This window comes from Pleurodeles waltl, chromosome 6 (assembly GCF_031143425.1).
Source record: "Pleurodeles waltl isolate 20211129_DDA chromosome 6, aPleWal1.hap1.20221129, whole genome shotgun sequence".
NCBI lineage: Eukaryota > Metazoa > Chordata > Amphibia > Caudata > Salamandridae > Pleurodeles > Pleurodeles waltl.
Genome location: NC_090445.1, coordinates 1389532030 through 1389552179, shown reverse-complemented (window position 1 = coordinate 1389552179; position 20150 = coordinate 1389532030). Strand labels below are relative to the sequence as shown.

The 20150-nt window shown below is 43.7% G+C and overlaps 1 protein-coding gene across 5 annotated transcripts in view; it reads left to right on the top strand.

Moving 5' to 3' along the window:
* The window catches only part of CROCC (ciliary rootlet coiled-coil, rootletin), a 312203-nt gene that overhangs the window by 196682 nt on the left and 95371 nt on the right, over nucleotides 1-20150 (top strand). For all 5 annotated transcript variants that reach the window (XM_069240717.1, XM_069240716.1, XM_069240714.1 and 2 more), the window contains one exon: nucleotides 14597-14812. In XM_069240717.1, the coding sequence (XP_069096818.1) occupies nucleotides 14597-14812 (216 nt within the window). The remainder of the gene's footprint in view (nucleotides 1-14596; nucleotides 14813-20150) is intronic.

Sequence of the window (20150 nt, the reverse complement as noted above, 5' to 3'; positions counted from 1 at the left end):
GATGTGAGCACGTGGACCAAAAATAGTGGAAGATAAGACAGAGTAGTGGTGAAAGACATCAGGAAAAGGGCACCAGTGGTAAAGAAATATCATCAACTCCTTGGTTCCTTGGATTTTGTCTTTTGTTATCCCGGCTTTTCTTGTGTACACACTTATGGACTCCTTGTGTTATATCTGGAGCTCTTGGGGCTGTTGTTGTTGGTTTATGCAAATTTGTATGAATAAAAACATTTTTTTTAAAAAGAAGAAAGAAATATCATCAAGAATATCCCTAAAGAAAGGTAGTATGGAATATGGGTCCTAAATAAGGAGATGCCATTCTTTGCCGGCGAGGCCAGTTGTCTGGTAGTGCTGGGTATGCTACTTTGCACAAATGTTCATCATAATTGTACTGTGGGGTTGCTCCACTTCCCCTCTTGCTCGCTCCTTGCTCCTACGTTTGTTGGTGTTTTTGTGCTACCATATGCTGTAGATGGCACAATGTTTCAGTTACATCTTAATTAAGAATTAAAGAAGGTCTTTTTGGCAACTTTCTGGCCAAACCATCTTGGCTAATAATAAAGATATTTCACTTTACAAATAAGATCCTTTCACTTATTCTACCTACTTGTGACAGTCTTTCCAGCACAAATGGCATGGCTTAAATTGCTCGAATTGCATATGAATGATACGTGTGTGAACATTTATCCCCATTTATGAAACACCTAGAGTGCGAGAAATATAGGTAGCTTCTTCAGGACAATGGAAACTGAAGAAAGCTGCTTATAATTTGTATCTGCATTTGCTAGAGGGTTTGCTCCCCTGGCCCCACTAAATTTTCTTAGCCTGCCTGCGAAATGTAGTATTTGAAAAATAAGTGTGAGAAAAGGCTTGTCATTTTTTGCGGACTCCCAGTGAAAGTAATTATTGCAAGAGTGTTCACATCATTAAAAATACGAATTTGAAGACCATTGTTCTAGAGTGTAAGTGAGTCTCAGTGTGACTGAAATATATTGCACTGGGTTTGCCAGGGGCTTTTTATGCTCAGCTAGAGCTGTTTTGGAGACGCATTTTCTGATTAGAAAATGTCTAGGCATGGCACAGCAGCTTAATATCCTGAAGAGTCTAGTCATATTTTCTGTACTTGCGCTCAAATTGTAGGCGTGTTACTGTAGATAAATCAGCTTCCAGGCTAAGTGAGACCAGCCACAATTTTGATGTGAGGCAAGACTGATCTTCCAAACTGCCAAGACAGATGATTCTGCAGAGGGAAAGTGAGTTCAGTAAAGACAACCTTGGCTCACCTTTAGAAGCTTTGCCTCAACGGCCTCTTATTCCCCTGAAATATTTGCTACGCATAGTGTGCAACAAATCACCCAAGCAAAAAATAAGAAATAAAGAAGTTAACAGCACATGCCAAGTTGAACTATATAAAAAAACGAATAAGAAACATACAGCATAAAAAAAGGAAACAGATAAGGGTTTAAAAAGTATTAAAAATAATCTTTGTGAAAGAAGAAATCGAAAATAACCTTGTGTCGAAAGAGTCCTCAGGAGGTCCACAGCCCATCCACATGGGAATTGTAGCCCGAGAAAGTTTAGAGGTCAGTAGGGGTGAGGCGAAGTTACCTAGATGTTGCTTATTGCTTCTCTCTATGTTAACGTTCCTGGCATTCAGATGTGTAGACAGGCACTTCAATGAGTAGCTGTTAGGTCGTCAGCCTACTTTTTCTAAATGTTTCTTAAGTTTTGGGGGCTTAATGACCACTTTTGTCAGAGAAGATCTAGCCAGTTGGAGTGATGTTCTCTGGAATTGTTCATGGCAGCAAGCCCAAGTCAACAGGACCTTACTTGTGTTCTGCTATTTAGTGTGTCTGTGTTTTCTGTGTGAAGCTCAGAGATAATAATTGACAAACAGAGTTATTAAAAGTTGAATCTAAAAATGTGTGATGTTTTCATTCATTTTCTAAAGATGGCTTATACAAAACGTATTCCATATCTAATACTACCATAGATAATTCAAATCCTTAGATTCTAATTTAAATAACAATGGACATCACGATTTCCAATTTTTATTTCTGGATAAAAAGGTATTTTACCCAAAAAGATATGATTGTATTTGGCAAAATTGGGTTTATTTTTTAAAAATAAGAAGCTTTTAATTGAAAGGAAAGTGTATGCATTTTAGTAAACTGTCAAAGTGATGTTTGTGGACAACATGATTGCATTTCCATACTTGTGTGCTGAGGTTATATTGCCTTCATAATCACTCCTTTTTTTTTAGCGAACTTGTGTTGATTAATGTGCCATTTACCATGATGTTTGCTTTGTTTTTTTGAGGCAAGGGAATCTCCAGCACTTCTAGATATAATCAGGTTTGCTTGGAATGCTGGAGTCCTTCGCAAGTGTCTTTTCAGAACCTACTGACTTTTAAAAAACATATATGAAAATGATGGGATAGAATGCTCAATTTGGCTCAATTTATATCACATTTTTCTTGGGCAAGGATCTCTTGTGAACCCCTAGTACAAGAGGTGCTTCTATAACTCGCTCCCTCACTGCAGTTCATGGTGGGCATTTACGTACCACCTTTCAAAGATTAGCAGCAGCCACTGGTGCAAGGGGGAATATGTCACAGTTGTAAGGGTGTGTGTTTGTGTGATTTTCCTGAAAGATGTAGATCCTGATTTAGAGTTTGGTGGATGGCTTACTCCGTCACAAACTTGGCCTATTTTTTGTTCACCGTATTACGATTTCCATAGAATATAATGGAATTGTAACACAGCGTCTGGGCTTATTTGTCACGTTTGTGACAGAGTAACCCCTTCCTCCAAACTCTAAATCAGGCCCATAGTCTTTGATAAAAGAAACCAAGAAGACTGAATGTAAAACTGGTCTTTAGCTATCCTTCCTTTTCACTTAGGAGCTGGCGAAACCCAGAGCAATACTGTCCTCCTTTCATGTGTTTGTAAGTAATTGGCAGGAGTTCTAGGATTTCTGTTTACAGTCTAGGTTATGACGAGGGTGGGACTTTTCAGATTTTCTTGGCAGTTGTAGTAAGTTCTATCTGCATAGTGGGCTTTGTCTTTTTTATTTCATTTGGGACCTCTGGAATTCAAATTTCTTCTTTGTTCTGAGTATTGCTAAGCAGAACTCAGCCACATATGCCCTGCTAAAAAGTTATGTGCCATCTCTGTTCTTGTACTGTAGCTGCTACTCCTGTCAGACTGATGATTCTGCCCAGCAGGCTCTCAGACACACAGTGGAGAATAACAAAACATTAGCATTTACACCATTATAATGCAACAGTAAAAGTATAATAAAAGTTGTTGGGAGCATCTTTGTCAGTTATGGAACTGTGAAATAGGATATTATTCTCAATACTCAAAATAAATGCAGGCTCCTTAGATAGCTGCATTGACCGCGGCTGCCATGCTACAGAACCTATGTCTCATTAGGATGAATACTAGGATATCATTTTAGTAATGCCGGCACCTCAGTTAGCGATTTTTTAACCAAGTATGCACATGAACTACTACACCCATAGATTGATTTAGCCTTCCATTCCAATGTATCACCATTGAATGCCATGGATGCTCACACTGTGCTACTAATTACCGCCATTACTGTAGGGCCAGCCTCATTCCAAAAGCAGGCATTATGATGGAATTCCACAATAGGCCAGAAATTACCACCATCATGAGAGGGCTGGCAATAAACCAGTGGTGGGCACCATCAAACAGTGGATGCCCTTAGTATGTTTTGAATTTCCACCATTATGCCAGGGTTAGCACTATACCATTGGCAGAAGTTATCATGTCGTAGACACGTCACAATATGCCATGCATTACCAGTATCCTGGAAGGGTCAGTATTATACTAGACATGAGCATCATTATGCCATAGATTTCCACAATTTGCTTACAATTTGCACCTTTGTGGGATTAATAGACACTATTGTGCTGTTGATGTCTACAGTAATCCAGGAATTACGACTGTTACGCCATATCCAGCAAGACCAAACAGGGCATTGTCATGACTTTTGATGACAACTGTATGTCCGGCATTACCATTTTGTGCCTAGGGTAGTAATGAACAAGGGGCAGGCATCATAATGACATGGATGCCCACCATATGGCAGAAATACGAATATCAGTGTGTGTTCCATAATTGTGGACTCTTTAGTTAGTTTGGCCACTTGCCTATTGTGATTGAATCAGGTACAGGGGGCCTAGTCAAAACTGCATTTTGTAGACATTTTGAAGTAGTACAATAGTGCTGCAAATAAACTACAAAATGCTGTTCACAAATACGCATGAGGAGTTTCTGCCTCTGTCTCTTGTATCACTTTCTGTGCAGAATCTCCGTCCTAATTTTGAAGTCTCTGCACACGTAAGTATACGTTTTAGTAGTAAATGTATGAGGGATAGGGAAAGTGGCTACAAATGGGAAGTACTTATTATTGAAGGGAAGAGGAATAGGGCGGAGTACTGAGGTGTTAAGGTTATGTTAGGGAAGGATTTAGGGATGTGAACCCACCCACAAAAGAGTAAGCCAGTTCCTGTTCACAAGCTGCCCTTCTAAAGTGACAGCGGCCAAAAATGAAAAGCGATTCACATGTGTAGTAAATTACTTAAGCTCAGAGTTGAAGAAACTCTAGTACCACAAATGGCAAACTACTGGCACTACAACACCCTCCCATTGAATCAATGGAGTTAGCTACTTAAAATAAAAACCCATAGGAAATATTGTTAGGTTATTTTACATGGTTATAAATAGAAGTGATTATAATTGAATGTTAACAAAATCAAAAAATTCTCCCTTTGTATTATTCCATTCTAAAATATTGTAATATCCTTTTTTGAATTTAAAAACAAATGTAACTGTACATTTTATTAAACATAATTAAATACATTTTCATTAATTCTGCATCACTTCTAATAATTATTAATGAATATTTGTTTTTGTTTTAGATGGGAATTCATTTTAATTCAATGTACAAAAAAATAGTTTAATATAGTTACATTAAAGATTAATTTCAAAATTAATTTAATATCACTGTCACATTTTTTCTTAAGTTCAACATTTTAAATGAATATACAATACCAATTGACTTTAACATTTGTCATAAAATATTTAAACACATGTTTATGAAAATTAATAAACTTTTTAAAACTTTTTTCTACACTTCACTTACACATTTACTTATATTGTGACTGCAGTCTTGGTAAAGTTCTCCGTATGGTAAGTTCCCTAAAATGATGGAGTAAAGTTACAAGCACTTACTCACAAATCAAATCAAATAGCTTTATTTGAGCATTAAATAATGATCATAAAAGTATAATTCATAGTTCAGAGTAGTAATTAATAAAGCCCAGCCATGTCGGAATTAGAGGGCAAAGGATTTGGCATATTAATTAAAAAACATTACAGCAAAAAACTATACTTTACATTAAAGGAGGACCCCGCCATCCTCGTTCAGAAGAGCATAGACTTCCTCAGGACAAAGGGCATTTTTTTTCTTTTTACAAACGAATATATGCTGTAATGTTTCTCAGCTGTACTCAACAATTCCAAATAGTATAGCAGAAGCCTAGTCACTCCAATGCTGAGGCTTGTCTGTGGTAAGGGGTGGTCCCAATCTTGCTGTGTGTTTTATTCACAACTGCAGAGATCAAGTGTGCCACGTCGAACCCTGGGTCAAGCTGCACCCAGAGATTTCTTTTGACTATCTGAACATGCAAAGTGTTGATCCTAGTTCCTCTTGAGGTTTGCCCTCAAGGGTGGCTCTTCATAACCTGTATTTTCTTTTCATGCTGTTTATGCATAGGCATCTTCCCTCCATTTAGTTGTCTGTGATTCTCTGGCATATTGTGATTTTCTTTTTATCCATGTTCTTACTTTGTAACTAATTGAATGCCTCCATTCTTCCATCTGCATTTTGAAAGCAGATCTTTGCTGAAAGGTTATCTGGTTACTAATTGGTGATGCGCAAAAGTGATTCCTAGCAGCTGAATAGGGATGTTACTTGATATTTTGACTCATAATTACCTGAAAATATAACATATTGAAACATTAATAGGTACAGAGAGAGAAAGTAGGAAAACAGAGAGATGCTCCAAAATTGTAATTTATTTTGTGCAAGAAAGAAGTAAGAAAGTTCGTTTTTTGGCACATAAATGATCTAAACTAGTTGAAAAATTTCTAGAGCATGAGCTCAACCAATGACAAATTTCACTTGAAGAAACTGGAAGGGGGCAAGACAAGTTCCATATGTCCATTGTGAGTTTGTGGTTGATGTAAACGCTCCATAGGTTGTTCATGGCAGCTTCTGCAAGCGCTAAATGCACAAAACAGCTGTTCAGTGGAAGTTAGTCAGTAATCAAGAATTTATATTTCACAAATGCACCGATGCTGAAACATCAGTTTATGTTGGAGGGAAGCCCAAGGACTGTAGAGCCTAAGTGGAGTATCCAGATGTTGCAATGTTATAAACTGGGAGACTATATAGAATGTTTTTCTTTGCTGCCTTCACTTTATATGGCTTACCCTGCTTGACTAGAGGTATAAGAACATCCCTCTCTTTCATGGTAATATACACACAAGCCAATGAACTAACAAAAGAATACTATCAAAACATGAATATTATTTATTTATACTAAACAAAATGGTACAACACTTTTAATCAAACGAAAACAGTAAATTCAAAGTACACAAAACCCCCCTAAATAAGTAAAACAATCATAATAGACTGGAAGGAGAACACACCATACTAGAGGACAACATAGATAACACACATGGACACAAACATCACAAAAGTCTCCACGTGAAGAAATAGAGAAATGATAAGCATAAAAAAAATTGTAGCTACCAGCAACGCACATGTCAGCCAAAGCTTCACTTAATGGCTCAACCATGCCCCAATGGCAAAAATGGCTCCTTGCTCCTCTGTCATGGTTTTAATGCTCAAGCTCTGAAAATATAACCAACATTAACCACACCTACCTACACAAAATTATCAGAATTGCAAAGGTTTATACTGGGCACCAAAGTAATATACTTACCAAAATATAAAAACTCTCCTAGAGTACTGCCAGGCCAGATAATTTTGTGTAGGTAGGTGTGGTTAATGTTGGTTAAATTACCCTTGATCTCTCTCTATATTGATTTGGGGGCCCTGTTTTCTACTCGGTTACCCTGCTTGACTTGCATAATAAATCAAGGTGGCTGAGCCATCCCTTGTATCTATTGTTCACATCCCCTATGTCTGTTGTTCACATTCCCTATGTCTGTTCTTCACATTCCACCTGGGTCTTTCGTTCACAACTCCAGTATACAACAGCCTGTTATTCATATTTCCCCAGTCTGCTGATGTTCACATTCCCATCTTCTGCTATTTACATCCTCATCTGCTATTTACATCCTCATGCCTGCCCACCATATCCCTACTGTCTGCTGTTCACATTCCTGGTCTAATATTCACATCCCTCCTATCTTTCATTCACATGTCCCATCTGTGGTTCACATCAATCCGGTTAACATCCCTCCTGCCTGGCTGTGACATCTCTCCTGTCTGCCGGTCACAACCCTCCTGTCTGCAGTTCACATCCCTCCTCTCTGCCGTTCACTTCTCTCCTCTCTGCCGTTCACTTCCCTCCTCTCTGCCGTTCACTTCCCTCCTCTCTGCCATTCACATCCCTCCTATTTGCCATTCACATCACTTCTGTCTGCCTTTCACATACCTCTCCCACCACTTGCCTCTCACATGCTCCCTTCTGCCATGTACATTCCCCCGTCTGCCGTTCACATCCACCTCGTCTGTCGTTCACATCCCCCCTCGTCTGCCTTTCACATGACCCCCGTCTGCCATTCACATGACCCTTGTTAGCCGTTCACATGACCCTCATGTTCTGTTCACATGCCCCACCTGTCATTCACATGCCCCCGTTTGCTGTTCGCAAGCCCCTGTCTGCCATTCACAAGTCCCCTGTCTGCCTTTAATAAGCCCACCATCTGCCATTCACAAGTCCCAATCTGCCTTCACAAACCACCCATTCACAAGCCCCCCGCCTGCCTTCACAAACCCCCATCTGTCATTTACAGCCCCATGTCTGCAGTTCACAAGCCCCCTTTCTGCTGTTCACAAGCCCCTCTTCTGCCGTTCATAGGCCTCCGTCTGCCATTCAGAAGTCCCCTTGTCTGCCATTCACATGCCCTCCATCTGTTGTTCACAATCCCCTCTGTCATTCACATTCCCCCATCTGCCGCTCACATCTCCCATCTGCCTTTCAAATCCCCTGTTTGCTATTCACATCCCTGCTGGCGGGTCTTCACGTCCTGCAGCCTGCTGTTCACATCCCCCCAGTCGATCGTTGTTCACCCTCCAATCCTAAGCTATTCACAACCCTGCTGTCTACTGTTTCATCGATTTAGGCATTCACATCCATTGCATACCATTCACATCCACCATATGCCTTTCACATCCACCCTTTTCTGTTGTTCACATCCGCCTGTCTGGTGTTCACATCCGCCTGTCTGGTGTTCACATCCGCCTGTCTGGTGTTCACATCTACCCATCTGCTGATGGGATCCACCCATCTGCCGTTCACATCCGCCCGTCTTCTGTTCACATCCCCGTGTCTGTCGTTCACATCCACCCCGTCTGCCGTTCACATCCACCCCGTCTGCCATTCACATCCCCCCTCGTCTGCCATTCACATCCCCCCTCGTCTGCTGTTCACAACCCCCTGTCTGCCATTCCCATCCCCCCTCGTCTGCCATTCCCATCCCCCCTCGTCTGCCATTCCCATCCCCCCTCATCTGCCGTACACATCCCCCCTCGTCTGCCGTACACATCCCCCTGTCTGCCGTACACATCCCCCTGTCTGCCGTACACATCCCCCCGTCTGCCGTACACATCCCCCCGTCTGCCGTACACATCCCCCCGTCTGCCGTACACATCCCCCCGTCTGCCGTACACATCCCCCCGTCTGCCGTACACATCCCCCCGTCTGCCGTACACATCCCCCGTCTGCCGTTCACATCCCCCGTCTGCCATTCACATCCCCCGTCTGCCATTCACATCCCCCCGTCTGCCATTCACATCCCCCCGTCTGCCATTCACATCCCCCCGTCTGCCATTCACATCCCCCCGTCTGCCATTCACATCCCCTCCGCCTGCCAATCACTTGTTGATCCTGGGTACAAATTGGAGCAGAAGCAGCCCACCTGTGCAGCAAATTCTGGTTGTTTTACTGCAAACTGAACCAGAATGCTCTTTTCTAGGGGGAATCCAAAACGGTACAGGCCTTCAGCGATTGGATGGAGTTTGTGTGCCAGGCAGGGGAGTATTTAGGGAACTGAGCAGACCTCTCCTAAGTTTCCCTAAACTGGTTCCGAGATCAGCTTTCCCTCCAAGTGTTCTAGACCCCAATTGGCTACCCTGGGTCTAAAGAACAGTGTTCTCCTTCATCAGGCCTCCCTTACACGAAACTATGAATGGGCAGGCTTCACCTCTGTCTCACTTGCAAGTTCATGAATTTACTGGAACCTCTCAGGCTGCCTTTAAGGAGCTGCCCACCTCCCCAACAGTTCACCTGTCTCGCAACCAGCCCAACCTGTCACCAGTCCTAAGCCATTGTCGTGCCAGTTTTCACACCTCATTAAGGTCAAGCACTGACTCTGCAGTTGCTAGCCGGCTAATGCACATTAGCCCTCAGACAGTACAGTCACATAAAATGTAATTTTTTAAAGTTTACTTTTCCTGAATATTTGTTAAAAATCTAACTTTGCAATTGAATTAGATTTTAGTAAATACTAAAAATAGTGGTTGGACAATTTTTCCAGCTTGCCGTAAACCCTGAGTGGCAGAATTAATATTTTAATATGTACTCTGGGTTTTATTAGTGAAAATAGCTTGTGGTCGCCTGTCACCGCAGAGACATGGTATAATTAAATATCTGTGTCCCACTTTTAAATACCATGCACTCTACCTAGTGGGGTACAGGACCTACATAGGGGTGACTTAATATTACTTAAAGGGAAGGTTTCCTTTGTCTAAATGGTTATTCTGGAAGGTCAACTGCAGGCTTAACCTGCAGCAGTCATGCTACAATGGTAGACCTAAAGCCATGTGCTCCTTTGTCACACTAGTTGATTGCATGTCAATTGCTTCTGTCTAGAATCGACATATAACTGTTCATGGTATGGGTGTGTTTCTGCACCAAATACTATAGCCTTATAGGAAAGTTAAAAACGCCTGTCAGAGATTAGACAATTTTTACATGTTTGTATGGTTCAGAGCACATGGACTGAGCACTGGACAACAGTGCCTCAGTGTGAACAATCAAAAAAACAGCAATAAAATTAAGTACAAAAATGGGGGGGATAACAATGCAAAAAGCTGCATTTTCTCACCTGTTTCAAATACTGGTAATAGTTGATGAACTGTGCCAAATTAGACCTGGTTTCCACCACTTCGGCCAATGTAGCGAGAGAGTCTCCTTAAAAAATATGACATTGTCTAAGAACTAAAGATGGGTAAAATCCTAGTGCCCCATCACCAAATGATTGTGCCAAGGCGCCTCCGTCAACTGGTGAGTCTGTGCTCATCACGCCGATTATTGAAATGGCAGAGGCCTGGCTTACAACTTGCTCTGTTAAGATTTCTCCAAGAATATTATGTGCCAGTATCATCACCAATAGGTCACTCTCTCAGTGCACCATACCTACCCATTCATCCTCTCCCCACCGAACTCCTGAATCCTGTGTGACAGGAGAGATAAGTAGAAAACACAATGAACATGATTGAGCAACCCAGGTAAAAGCCTGTGTTCTTATTTGCGACTGCTTCTACACTGTGTCCTTAGAATCATAACCACTTTAGTGAGACAAGTCCTGTGTTATCTACAGATTGTCAGCTCTTGAAAAAAGTTAGAGGGACAGGCAGTGGGTAGGAGAGAGAACTGGCCTAACTCACAGAATCTGCCCGAGTCTGAAAGGTAGAGGATGAAGGTAAGGATATGTCTGGGACAATAACGTGGTTACCCCAAGTATGGAAGGAATTGTCTCAGTTAAGTGCCTCTTCTGAACATCTTTGAACGTTACTCCAGAACCTGTGTAGTGAAAATACCAATACCATTGAGTGGGCTATTCATTGGGACGTTTTGCAGCTCAATTCTTAGTTCTAAACCTCGAATGGCAGAATTAAAATGTAAGGCAGCACGTTTAACCCACACAAACTCTGCCAGGTTTTACCAGGCGAAATGTATCCACGAGTTGTAAGTCCAATAAAAATTAAACGTATTTACTCTCCTAAAGAATGTTTTCAGTTCACTGCTCGATTCTAAGGAAGCATATGTGATTGAGTGTGCAGAAATCTAAACGAAATTAACTGAGCGTGCATGTTAATCTACTGTACTTGAATCTAAAACTGCGCAATAGCTTTAGGGTCTTTTTGAATTATGCTTGGTGTACATCCGTCCAACTGGACTTCTCTCTCACTGTGTGCCCATTTCTGCTGAAAGTGCATCTGTGAACAATTAGGTTTTATTGAGACTGTGTGCCTTGCCTGCCTTCCTGTGCACCTACATATGTGCATCCTTTTGGGGAGTCTGCCTCTTTGTGTTTTGCTTGTGTGCCTGAACGCGAGTTTGTATGTCGTCTAGCTACGCATGTATGTCTTAAACCGCCTGTGTACGCGTTTCTTATGCCTGCAGTCATGCTCCTGGGTCTCCAACCACCTCTACTGAGTTTTTTTTTCTTCATTACGCATGAACATGTACTAAAATGTGTACGTTCTTGCCTCCATGCCTCATTTGTTTTCCTCGAGTATGTCTGAACTCAGCAGCGTGCCCCGTTCTCCTTCCCACCAGGAAGTCGCCATGTCTGGTTTGCTGTTGTGTCTGCCCGCCTTGGACCGCTGCCACCCCTTACTTTAGAACAATGCTGGGTGACTGCCAGGCCCGGGCCGTCTCATGCTGCGGCCTGCTGACATAGCAGCTTAAAGCATTCCAGGGACCCGTGGGGCACCATTACAGGCCTGACTCATTAAGGAGTTCTCCAAGAGGGATACCTGGGTTGAGACGTTCAAGAAAGTATGAGTTTAAAACTGCAGAGCCATTTTTGTTAAGCTTTGTTAGAGCATAGCATCGCTGTAAAATCCTGACAACTAGGAATCAAAGAATCAAAAGTGTGGGGCTCCCTCGCTAATGAACGTGTAAGTTAGGTTCAGTCTAGCCCCGGCAAAGAATTTAAAAAACTTCGTTCCTACCCGACTGTAAATGCGTCTTGGAAGTTTCCTGTATGTCTGTGCTTCTTACCAAACACAGAGGTGAAGCTTAGAAATACCCCAAAAATTCGATGAGAGGAAAATTAACTATTCTAGCTTCAGTCTTCGAATATTTAAGGAAATCGTTTGTTTGTGGACGTTTCCTATTTTTTGTATTGGTAATCGGGCGTTGGGGGAGGGGTGTAATTCAGAATACACGCATGTAAGTGGTCATGCGTGATATACATTGGCATTCGTCTTATTGGCTGTGGGGCATTGACGTTCGAGTAGTTTAAACAGATGGAACACCAGCATCTCAGGAGGTTAGTAAAGGATAGTCCTCTCTGCTGGTACACCCTTCCAGGAGTTTCTCCTGTTGCCCCTGCATTGTTTATGCCACAGAGATATTTTTAATTTTGCTGCACCACCCCTCACTTCCCCGTCATGCTGCAATTTCGGTTATCCGGTACCCTTCCCCCCCCATTTTCTGGCATTACCCATGTACTAAACAGAGCAACAAGCATTGGCAACGCCAGTAGGTTGGGCGTTAAAGGAATGTTGTATGGAAATGTGAAGCACTACAAGCGAATAGCATGTGAACGGATATGTATTTGTGTAAAAGCAAGCAACTGTAAAATAATGTTGGAGTAGTTTAAAAGGTCAGGTGAAAGTTGCACTGTCAAGCCAGACCTAAAAATCCATGCTGCTCTCTTCCTATCTGGGCTACTGCCAAAGAATGCCAATGTAAATTATCTAGTTATCTAAGTATCTAAGACAGTTTAATAGCATCACAATCACACGTATGCCCCTGGAAGTTCAACTCGGGAAGCTTGATAAATAAAAGAATCACTGTTGTGTGGAGAGCAGGCACGTTTTTGTAGAAGTACACATCCTCCACCCAACCAAAACATGTACTCCTGGCTCCCTACATGTGGGCAGAACCAAAGCCCCTCTCTACTAATGCTAAAATAATTGTATGGCGACAGCTGCACTGTCAAGCCAGATCATAAGAACTCTGTACCTCTGTCTTCCAACACCCCTTCCCTATCTCAGAGTAAGCCTGATCTGCAGGTCTTCTAAAGCAACAGTCTTGAAAATTCACCACACTCCTTTCTTCCTTGTGTGTAGTGATTCATTCAGACCCTAAACGTGAGAGCTTGCAGTTCACATAACCAATGTACTTTGCAGATGTTCATGGGTAAAATGTGCAGTTTTTGAAAGGTGTGTAAGTGTCTTTCTCCATTCTGTGTGAGCCCGTGTGAAACTATAGATCTAAAGTAGTATTAACCAAATTGTAGTGGGCCGATTTTTGGAGGGTCGTGAAAGCCCTAACAATAAAAAACAATGCCTTTAAATTCGGAATTTATCTTGTCAAATTTGGTGCACTTCTAAGACAGAGGTCAAATGTAGGCCCGCTATTTCTGACAAATTGCTGCTTGTATGTGTTTTTTTTAACATGAGGATAGGTGTTTACACTCACTTTGCAGTCAGGGAAAGGAAAGTGAATTATGTGACAATCTTGCGGGGGACAGAGAGTGTGAAAGGAAGGGGTGTAGGATGTCACTTTTTCTAACACACAACAAAATGTAAATACCTGCAAATGAACTGTACACATTCAGTACATAGGAAGGCAAAAAATAAACACTTTTTTTAAAATTCTGAAGTGTGATGGAAGCAAAGATTTTAAATGATAAAAATGAAGACATTACTGGTAATGCTCAAATATTAACTGAAACTTGATTTCCACACAATATCAGTGGTGTGCAATAACATTTTATCAGTAAAACTGATAGTCTGTGCCAAGTCTGTTGTGCACCGGCCTGCCCTGTGTGCACTGCACTCGGTACAGGCTGGTTCACAAGAGGCCTGAAATGACAGTTTTCGCTGCCTGTGGCCTTGGCTTGTAGGCAGTGAAATCTGCAGTTTCAGTCCTTGTTTGTGCACCAGTGTGCACAAATGACAAAAAAAAAGAAAATAGGAGACGAGGACTTACATGGTCCTCGTCGTCCTTCCCCCAGCAGCCTAGCTTTCTATCTGCCTCCCTCTGCTCCCAGCTTCGCAGCGGGAGGCCTGGCCCTCCTTGGATTCATCGCCAGTGCGTACTGCAGCGCAGTTAAGGCTGCACAGTGCAAGCGCAGACTGTCAGCGGAGTGTAGAGTGTTAAAAACTTGTTTGCTCCGCCAGCGGAACGGAGTTGCCCGCCCACCGCTAGATGAGACCCAGAATAACATGAACCAGTCCACCTTCAGTTTTGTGAATTTTGGGTACCTCAGCTCTTTTAATTTTTTAAAGCTTTAACATCTTCCTTTTGTCACAATAAAGAGCCTTCTCCTTTCTTCCTGTTCCGTAGGAGAAGATTGTGAAAATGAAATCCAATGAAACCAAACTGGAAGGTGATAAACGCCGCTTGAAGGAGATCCTGGATGCATCAGAGAGCCGCTGCACACGGCTTGAGCTAGCCCGCCGAGCCCTTGAGGGAGAGTTGCAGCGCACTCGGCTAGTGCTTAATGATCGCGAGACAGAGGTGCAGGCTCTGCAGGATCGCATTGAAACGCTACAGAAACAGGTATTTCTACTGGCCATCAGTTAGTGCGTGTTCTTTGGGAATCATGTGTCTCTATCAAGTTTTGCAGGATTTGTGCCTTGTTTCTGTCTGTAGTTCTCTATGCTGATACAGTTTGGGATCACGCCGGGAGTGTTTGCGTAAACTGATGAGTGGGCTGATTTGATGGGCTTGGTGTTCCTTAGTTGCCATAAAGTATACTTTTGTTTCTTACACAAATGTAGGAAGCTGGCCTGGTGTGTGGTGGGTACCTAAGGTACTTACACCTTATACCAGGTCCAGGTGTCACCTATTAGTGAAGTGTAGGCAGTGTTTCGAAGCCAGGCTCTCTATAGGTAGCTGTGGATGAGCAGCAAAAGTTTATCTAGAAGACATGCAAAGCTCAGGCAAAACCACAGTACTCACACAGCACTTACACACATGAAAGAAAACACTCATTTGCACAAAAATAAAGGTACTTTATTTTTGGGCAATCCTCCAATAGGAGGTAAGTAAAACACTAAATATATACACTGGTAAACAGTAATAGGCATTGAAAAGGTTAGACAACAGTGCAAATAGCAATAACCAGTAGTGACCCTAGGGGGAGCCCAAACCCTATACTAAAAAAATGGAATGCGAACACAGGACTCCTACCTAGGTAAGTGGAATGTGTAGGGGGAGCTGGGTGTACCGGAAAACCACAGAGGTAAGTAACACAGTACCCCCCAGCGACCAGGAAAGCAGGAGTAAATCACTGGAATTTCCCCAAACCACCCAGAAGGAAGGAAAAGAAGAAAAGAAGACACCCAGACAAGACTGCAAGAAACCAGCAGTGGATTCCTGGAGAAGACGACCTGTGGAGAGAGGGGACCAAGTCTAAAAATATCAATGGAGTCCAGGAGGAGAAGGAGCTACTACCCACCCAGGTGTACTTGAAGGAGTTGGTCGACGATGAGGAAGAACAAGTCAGGACTGCAGCCCTGGAGACGGAGAAGACTTCCTGATGAATGCAGAAGATGTCCCACGCTGAAGTGAAGATTGCAGATGGGTGTCGGTGCAGGAATTCCACCAACAAGCCTTGGCCAAAGAAAATTTGCAGTTAGTGGAAAAGTGGTGCTGCCAGGGACCAGCAAGGCCCAAGAGGACTCAACCCGGAGGGAGAGTCGCAGGGGACCCTCATCGTCACAGAGGGACCCACGGGAGCGGGGGCAGAACCCACCGGAGGCCCACAGGACGGGGACACAGAAGTTGCAGAAGGAGCCCACACAGCACTACAGAAAGGGATCCCACGCCGCAGGAGAACACACAGAGGGCTGTGCGCTGCAGGAAGGAGTGCTGGGGTCTGGATATACACGTCACCTGATGATCCCTTGGAGGAGATGCATACAAGCCATGGCAGCTGCAAGAGACACGGTGCACAGGGGTACTGTCCTGCGTGGCAAGGTAAAGGCTTACCTCCTCCAAAGTTGGACAGCTGGCAGAGAGGACCGAGAGGCCTACGCCCGGGCCACTATCCGTGATGCAGGATCCACGCAGCTCAAGATGAGGGGAGATCCACACAGCCGTTGTCGTTTAGGGAGGTGCCTGCGGATCCAGGGGAGTGACTCTTTCACTTCAAGGGAGATTCCTTCTTTCAGCTAGTGCAGACTGAAGAAACACCACCCTCAGTGGATGCACAACCGGTGGAAACGTTGCAGTTGCTGGCAGGAGCCCTGGAAACAATGTTGCAGAAGAGTTCTTCTTCGTGTAGGCAGATTGTCGGGTCCTAGAGGGCCCAGTCACAGTTCTGGAGACCAGAAGTCAAAGTGAAGGTTGCAGAGGAATTCTGCTGGAATCTTGCAAGCCGAATCTGAGGACCCACCCAGGAGAAAGACCCTAAATAGCCCAGAGAGTGGGCCTGGTCGCCTGTCCAGGTGACCACCTATCAGGAGGTGCCTCTGATGTCACCTGCTTGGCCTGGCCACTTAGATGCTCCCAGAGTTCTCTGCTAACCTTGAAAACAAGATGACATAACCCAGGACCCTCTGGAGGATCTGTGAGCACCCCTGGGTTGGTGATGGACAGGGAGTGGTCACTACACTTTCCATTGTCCAGTTTCGTGCCAAGGCAGGGACTGGGGGACCCTGAACCGGTGTGGACTGGTTTATGCACGGAGGGCACCAAATGTGCCCTTCAAAGCATACCAGTGGCTTGGGGAGGCTACCCCTCCCAGCCCTGTCACACCTATTTGAAAAGGGAGAGGGTGTTACCTCCCTCTCCCAAAGGATAACTTTTGTTCTGCCTTTCTGAGCTTTATCAGATCAGGCAGCATGAGGGAAGAGACCTGTCTGAGGGGTGGCAGCAGCTTGGGCTGCCCGGAAAAGCCTTTAAGACTGGTGGTAGCAATGATGGGGGTCCTCTAAGGAGCCCCCAGAGTACATGGAATCATACTTCCAATCCTTGCAATAGTATTGGGGTATGATTCCGACATGTTTGATATCAAACATGCCTAGGTTAGGAGTTACCATTATGTAGTTGGACATAGATAGTGACCTATGTTCAGTACACGCATAAAAGGGCGTCCCGCACTCACGAAGTCCAGGAAAATGGAGCTTGAGTTTGTGGGGGCACCTCTGCTGATGCATGGGTGCCCTCACACACAGAAACTGGGCTAGGAGGGCCTGCTATAGGGGTGACTTACAATGAACTGGTGCAGTGACATGGTAGTGAAAGGATGCATGCACCCTTTCACGCAGGCTGCAAAGGCAGGCCTGCAGAACACTTTTCATGGGCTTCCTATGGGTGGCATAATACATGCTGCAGCCCGTGGTGGTCGCCTGTTACCCCAATGCCCTGGGTACCTAGGTATTATATACTAGGGACTTACATTGGGGCAGTAGTATGCCACATGTGGGGTGAAAAAGGTTCCAGCAACCAAGTTTACAAGGAGGGAGCATAATCACTGGGGTCCTAGTTAGCAGGACCCCAGTGAACACAGTCAAACACACTGACAAAGAGGCAAAAAAGTGGGGGTAACCATGCTATAAAGAGGCTACTTTCCTACAACAATAATATTTCTCTTTGTTTCCTGCTGTTCATTTCTTATGTGCCTATTCTCTCATTTCATTACTATCATTAGAATTAATTCAGAGTTACTGAAAGTGACCTATTTGTATGGACAGCTATTCACCACATAGGACATAAATGCTGCAGCACATATGTGGAAATAGTACTTTGCTTCGATTCGGGAAAAAGTAGTAGTAGCCACAGCAATCTACTTGTGTAAACCACTTGACAGTGGGAGGTGAAATAGACACAGAACAAAGATTTCACTCCTATAAGGAGTGTTGCCTACATACAGAAGTGTATATGTGGATGAAGGGTTCGATGGCTAGTTTATTACAAGTTACTCACCAAGAGCTAAACCTTTGCAAAGTGAATGGTCAGTTTGAAGCTTCTCAAAATATCATAACTCCTAGGGGTGAAAATGTAATGCCCTGGAAAAAGGCCATATTTGCAGCACGTGCAGCTGTAAAGCTCATGCTGTCCACACTTCTTCCATCTAGTGTTGGACATGGATGTTGCAAGTTATTTTTTTCAAAGATGTTTCTGTTTTGAGTAGACACATGAAACTTCCTCAGAAATCCACAGTGGATCAGGACGCAAACTCCAACTTAAATTGTTTTTTTCCGAAGTGAAAGGTATAGGTGCAATATAGGGTGCAGCACTAGGGCTCTGTACAGCCACCATCCAGGCACAGCGTCGAAGGAACAAACTCTGACAGTGAAAAAGGCTGGCTCTCTAGTAGTCCAAAGGCCTAGGGGAAGAGAGCCCAGAATGCATCCCCTTCAATTTCTCCAACTTCGGAGAACATTCTTCTCCAGGTCTCTCTTGTTGAGTCGCACACAGGGCAAACACCATGCCTAGATTTTCAAAAACATTCCGTCTTCATGTGGGATTCATCTTTAAACAGAGGCTCAACTCCTGAGAAAGGAACACACAAGCCAAACTTTGAGCCCAGAACCACCTTCAAAAACTCTGTGACAGTTGGCACCATGCCCTGTTCCTGAAATCGCTCACTCGAAAGGCATATTCAGGTCCGGAGGCACCTTGTGTCTCAGAGGCTGAACTTCAACTCCGAGACATTTAGGTCCCACTCAGCCTTCCTCAGAACTGAAAGTGTACCCAAAGCAGACCTCAAAGCCGTCCTCAACTCCAAACAAGTACCCTCCTCAGGAAGACAGAGGCAAGCAGCCTGATGTATGACAGCAGGAAAATTTAGTATTTTAAGTCTCCAGCTACCTCCTTGAATGGCATTCTCTGTCTTGCCAACAGCATACAAATAACAACAGCCTTACTTTCAAACAGGCAATTTCAGAGGCGCTTCGGGCTTACCATGTAGCCAAGAAGAAAACATCAAGGGGGTCCACACCAGCACTAGTCACCTTCATGTTCATCATCCCCAGCTCAATCTATACACACATATATTGAGACCAGCAGACCCATCAGCAGATCAGGTAGACCAGCATAAGGTTCAATGCCCACTGATTATGGAGACGACCCTTGTCATGGCTACAGTGCGAGCCCTCAAGATGACCCGTCTTCGGGGCTATACCTTGTCATACCATCTCTGCCGATGACAACTGCACACCACGCAGTCTTCCAATGAGCAGCAGACAACCACCCGATTTCCATGTGGTAGAAAAGGAGGATGACTTCCTTATGAAGACTGTGTTGATGCGTGAGTGGTCCGCACTTCTTTCCAATTCTAAAAAGCATGCTCAGATGCTCTAATAAGAACCTTAGGGAACCAGTAAAGGCACATATGGTCACTCGTATGGTAGAGAAAAAATACAAGGCCACTGCGCATGACCACCATCTTCATTTCCAGACATTTTCCACTGTAAACTCCCTTCTAGTCCACACAGTAAGAAAAAGGGCATCGATCCAGGCCGTGAGAGACCATACCCCCATGTAAGGACCTCAATACAGCAGGTAAATTGATAGCTTGGGGGATGTCATGCAGTGACAAATCGACAAGTAAGTTTGTCTTCTTTCCACATATGATAAGCATCATTGAGAGGAAATTGAGATCATCATCAAGCACCTTCCTGATGCTTACAAAAAGTGAGAGAAAGAGATTATTTGGGAGAACAAAACAATCTCAAATGCAAATATCAGATGTGCCCTTAACGCTGTTGATAAATGCTTCCCTGGAAACCAACAGAAGCTTTCTTGCTCACCAAAAAACCTGGCTTTATGTGTCTGAATTCCAGCCAGAGGTGCAAAAGCACCTCATCAACTTGCCCATCGATGGTGAAAAACTCTTCGGGCCACAAGTCGATTCTATGTTGGGAAAAAAACAAGACATTGACCCAGC